Raw genomic sequence first — 5,557 nt, forward strand, 5'->3', positions numbered from 1 at the left:
TCGCGTCAACTCGCACAAGTATGCAACACTTCCTGAACAAACAAGCATATAATCTGTTATACTTCTTACCCAAAGGATCTTCATATCCAACAGACACAAAATATCCGTTCGACTGTTGAAAATTACTTTAACTGCTGATCTGATGTCGAAGTAATTGCTGCATCGCCACCAAAACCCACCATCTCTTAAGCTAAAGTAGACCGAACTAACCCCTATATTAGCATATTACTAAGATAAATAGAAGGCACTGTAGAATCAATTAGGAGGTGAGCTTGTCAATCTGAATGTGGAGGGACACCGTCCTCAACAACCCAGCCCCGGCCAGCAGCTTGGGCAGAACTATGAAGAAGGTCAGCTCCTGCACGGCGACGTCGCCAGGATCCTTGCTACTTGTCACCTCCATTTCCACCTTGACGGCGTTGGTCCTGCCTTTGGGCTCCCCCGGCGGGCCTTTCGCCCATAGCTTGGCCACATAGTGTGGCAGTGGGGACGCCCCCGCTCTGATGTAGACGACCAACATGGTGATAGGCATGCCGATGTCGAGCACATCACCGACCAAGAAAAATGTGCGGCCGTCCTCCTCCATGAATAGCAAGAGCCGTGGCTCCGATAGTGGCACTTGCAGCTGGAGCACCTTGCCATACTGGATCCTGTGCACGGGCATGGGATGCATGGTGCTGATGTGGTGGGAGAGCGCTGATGGCGGGCCTTCGTAGCCGCAGACGGGCACGGGGCATTTGCGGGGCGCGAGCGGACACACGCTATGGTGATCGGCGAGCTTGTGGTAATTGATGTAGAGCCCACAGCCTTCGTGCGAGCACTCCACCCAAACCGAGGAGACGACGGCGTCCACCGCCGTGTTGCGCACGTCGAAGGCACCGCCGCGCTCGCACTTCTGGCACTGTCGCTAGTTCCCAGGGCGCTCGACGCGGCATTCTGCGCAGGCCAAGTGCCCTCCCTTGCACTACACAAATCAATCGAACATCACATCAATCAAGAAACCTGCACCTTGCTCGATCAGCCGAACGGACGAGGTGTATTTGAACCTCATACATTGGAGGCTTCAAGGGGCGGAGGCACAAGGGGCAGTGGAGCAAGGTGAGGTCCATCGAGACCATAGAGAGCTCCACCGTCGGGTCCTGTTCCGCCTGCATGATCACACCCTCCTCGTGTACAACCATCTCTCGCTTTAGGGCTGGGGCATTACAAAGCTTTACCGTCACATATTCATACTACTTCAAGGTGCATTAAATCAACACATGCAAGTATCAAAAGGAGAGTCACGGCATGCATGCATGTGTTGTAATTAATGCATCGGTAAACGCAAATTATAGAAATATATCTAGTGCAGTGCTTTGATGTGTCTCGTCAACTCGTACAACAACGAGAAGTTTGGTTAAAACGCCCTCTCCCCCGCGGACTAAGCTTCGGCGCCTTAACTGCATCTGCCTTTGGCTGCATGATAGGTGGACCACCCACCTGTTGGGCCCACCTGTCATAGACGCAAAGGCAGGAGCAGTAAGTCAATGAAGCTGCGTCCCTCCCTCGCCCATGAGCGTGGTGGCTGGCAGGAGTAGGAGAAGCTTTCGCTACACGCTCTCACTCTCACACGTGGTGGACATGCAGTAGTTCATTCGGTGTCAGATGGCCAGAAGCATACTGTAGTAGTACTCCGCTGCAGTAGTACTCCATCATTGTTCGACTTCCCGAAGAGGCGAAGAGCCAAGCGCAGCCCGGATGCTCATGTGGCACTTTCATGAGTACTCTAGGATAGCGTGTATCATGCCTCTAAGCTTAAAATCGTTGGGGTCGGATCCATGCTATGAGGCCGTCTCGAAGCATTTTTTGATTAAAATAATCTTCTGGCCCTACCTGTCATACTGGTGATTGTAGTTTGCACGCTCATCTGGTCAAGACAGGAATATATATTTTAATTTGTGGTGGGGTAAATGTTAGAGGTTGCAACAAATATATTGTACACTGCGGGTCTTTTAGCCAAGCTTAGAAGCAAGCATGTGGGGCCAGTGCTATGATGTGTCGCGTCAACTCGTACAACGAGGAGAAGCTCGATTTTACTACTACACGCCTTCTCCCTCGCCCATGCGGCGGTGGCTCACAAATGAGGACATGCTTTTGCTTATACTACAAAAAGCTATCCCTCCCGCCCGCAGTGGACGGACATGCAGCAGTGGATTCGATACTGAAGAAGTAGTAGTAACATCATTGTTCGTCTTCTCGAGGAGGTGAAGAGCCAAGCGCAACCCAAACATGGTAGTTGCAAACGCTCGCGTGGCAGTCTTTGTGTAGGGGTGGGGCGTGGTGCGGAGCCTTGGAGCACGCATATAGCCAGGCTCTTGCATGAGACAAAATTGCTATGTGAGCCCACTATTTGTAGTACTACTTGCTTTTATAGCCCTGTAAACTGGAAAGGACTACAGTATTTGCCTTTGTAGAAATTTCAACAAGTGACTAGACTACACCCTAAATGAGTACATATGGAGCAAAATGAGTGAATCTACACCATAAATAAATACGTAGTTCTCTCGTTTTCCTCTCCGCCTTGGTCGCGGTGCACAATATTGAGTATACTAGTACTGACTAGTCTCTTTTTGACATGCATTTACGTTCTTTAACATAGTACAGACGCAAGCGCTCATATACACGCGAATACACTCACCCCTATGAATGCACACACGCACACCCTACCCCTATGAGCACCTCCGAAAGACTGAGCCAGCATATCATCTTGAAATTTACGAAGTCACCATAGGCACCTCGTCATCAACGGGAACGTCTCCTGACATGCATTTACATTGATACGGCTTGATTGCCAATGACCCAGAGGGTAGCGGTTCCCGAAATGTTGAACGGTCAATGATGCCTCCGCATTCAAGTAGCATGTAGAGGTAGGAGTAAGTAATTGGAGAAGCAGAATGGAGCATGTGAATGCAACGCAGTTTGGACTGTCATATAAAGGCGCCACACTACTCCAATCCATCTACTCCTAGTCTCTGCACAACACTGCCAACTCCAATCCAAGACCAAGACCAAGTGATGAGAAACCACAAGCACCCATGGCGTCAATGGATGCGTGAGGCAGTCGGCTATGCCAGGTCGTCCAAGACGCTGACCTGCGACCCCGCATCATGGAGCATTTCCAGACGGTGCTGGCGACCACCGGCGTCATAGCCCTCGTCGATGCCGGCTTCACCTCTCGCATGCGCCGGATGATGGTCAACTCCATCCGCAGGTTCACGGCCGTCAAGAAGCGCGCGGACGACCTTGCCGTACTGCTCAAGCCCGCGCGCCCAGGCTCCTCGTTGCCTGCCACCATCATCGGCCTCCAAGGTGATGGACTCTTTGAAGCACTAGTGACCCTGCAACTCCCGGAGGTCGCAACAAAGAATGTGCACCTCGAGGCCGTGCTCGCCGCACAGCGCCTCGCTATGCAAGAAACCGTCGATCTGCACATCCACGTCTACGAGGAAATTGTCTACATAGGCCCCTACAAGGCCAGCGAGGATGAAAAGACATTGTCCTTCTTCCAGCGGCTCGAATCTTTGGATGCCATTGTTTAGAAGCACGTCGACCTGGCCACGAAAGCCGCTACTACTTAGTCGCCATTCGGTGGGCCGACGCCCTCAGTTGAGGAGGTGTACGTCATCGATGGATGCATCTTTCTTCTTGCCTCCTGTAACTAGCACTCCATCACCTTGTGGACTTCATGTTTTATGGGACATTTACATCTATGCCCTTAACTCGAACCCACTACTCAGTTTTGCCCCTAATTTTTAGGTATGCTCAGTTTTGCCGCTCCGCTGTTAGTTTCACTTATAGAAATGACCTTCTGTGTCGGTACCGTCCGGTCAAAGGGCTCTAACCGTCCTGAAAATAGAAAAAAATCAAAAACATTTGAAACTTTGTGGAATCGAAGATACTCATGTCTGCAAGGTTTGTACAAATTTTCATGCCGTTCGGACACCATAGGAGCTCGTGGCAAAGGAAAACATAATTTTGTATGTATGTGAACAATAAATTCAAAAAAATAGAAAAAAAATCAAAAAATTGAAATTTTGTGGGACTGAAGATACTCAGGTGCGCAAGATGTGTGCACATTTTTTGTGTTTGGACATCGTAGGAGCTCGTGGAGAAAAAACAAAATTTAGCTCAAAGAAACTATGAGAAAATGCACCATATTGTTTTTTTCTGTAGAGCGCCTCGTACGCCATTTGATCACCGAAACTTGCAAGCACCTTGTGCACTCAAGCCTCTTTGAAGAAAAAAAATATTTTTTTAATTTTGTTGGTAATTTTTTTTCCAAATTTACTATTCATAGGCATAAATTACTTTTGTTTTCCTTTGCCACGAGCTCCCGGAGTGTCCAACCAACACAAAAATTTGCACGCGGCTTGCGGACATGGCTCTCTTCGATCCCACAAAATTTCAGTTTTTTTTATTTTTTTTTGCTATTTTTTCTGGTTGGTCAAAGTCCTTTGACTGGACGGTAACGGTGCAAAAGGGCATTTCTATAAGTTACACTAACGACAGAGGGCAAAACTGAGTAGTGGGTTTGAGTTAGGGGCACAACTGGAATTGGCCCGTGTTTTATTAGTGTATGGCATTTTTATTTCAATCGTAAATGACATGTGTGACCCCTTGCTCCTATTTGGCATTAATTATTTGTAGTATTACTGTCTTCGACCTGGTGTACTACTACCTAGGTCCTGGTTTATTAGTCCTTTTTGTAATTTGTGCTAAATTTTGACCAAAGATTTAACTGACAAAATGTTAGTGCATGTCAACAAAAATTATATCATTTGATTTGTATTTGAACATAGTTTTCAATGATATATTTTTTGTGACATGCATGAACCTTTTGTTAGTCAAATTTATGGTCAAGATTTGGCACAAATTACGACGGGGAGGAATAAACCGGGACGGAGATAGACTGGTCCGTCACCATCGTGTTTTGTGTCTAATTTTGACTTCAGCGACCCAACCTACATGGAGGGAGTGCTGTATATATTGGCGCAACAACCAAACTTATAAAGTACTAGCAAGATGCCCGTGCGTTGCATGGAACATGAAGATGCATTTATATGAGTAGTTTATCTTGTGGGAGAAAAGGATGAATGAGGGAAGGCCGTATCTGCAAATGTGGAGAGGAGTGTGGGTAAATTGTCATAATTTCCTTCCTATCTGTTAGATATAGATCGGACGACCTATATTGCAGCATGGCAGGCACACCATCATCACCAACTCTGCTTTTTATAAGAGTAGAGTTATTCAAAACTGAGCGTTACTACAAGTCATGAGTTCAAAACGAGAAAGTGGAACAAGTACAACATGCCTGTGTCGTTCGCGTTGCACCCCCACATGGTCGCTGAGGGAGTCCGAGATTAGGGGGTCTCCGGACAGCCGGACTATATCCTTCGGCCGGACTGTTGGACCATGAAGATACAAGATTGAAGACTTCATCTCATGTCCGGATGGGACTCTACTTGGCGTGGAAGGCAAGCTAGGCAGTACGGATATGGACAACTCCTTCTTTGTAACC

General features: G+C 47.8%; 1 protein-coding gene across 1 annotated transcript; it reads right to left on the reverse strand.

The window, feature by feature from the left end:
• Positions 1 to 259: 259 nt before the first annotated feature.
• On the reverse strand, positions 260 to 664 carry LOC147990813 (uncharacterized). Its single transcript, XM_087532159.1, has one exon. It carries the CDS (start codon positions 662 to 664, stop codon positions 260 to 262), a length of 405 nt encoding a protein of 134 aa, XP_087388285.1.
• Positions 665 to 5,557: the final 4,893 nt, after the last annotated feature.

Source organism: Triticum urartu, chromosome 1A, assembly GCF_056163025.1.
Source record: "Triticum urartu cultivar PI428250 chromosome 1A, HENAU_Tu73, whole genome shotgun sequence".
In the NCBI taxonomy this organism is placed as follows: Eukaryota; Viridiplantae; Streptophyta; class Magnoliopsida; order Poales; family Poaceae; genus Triticum; species Triticum urartu.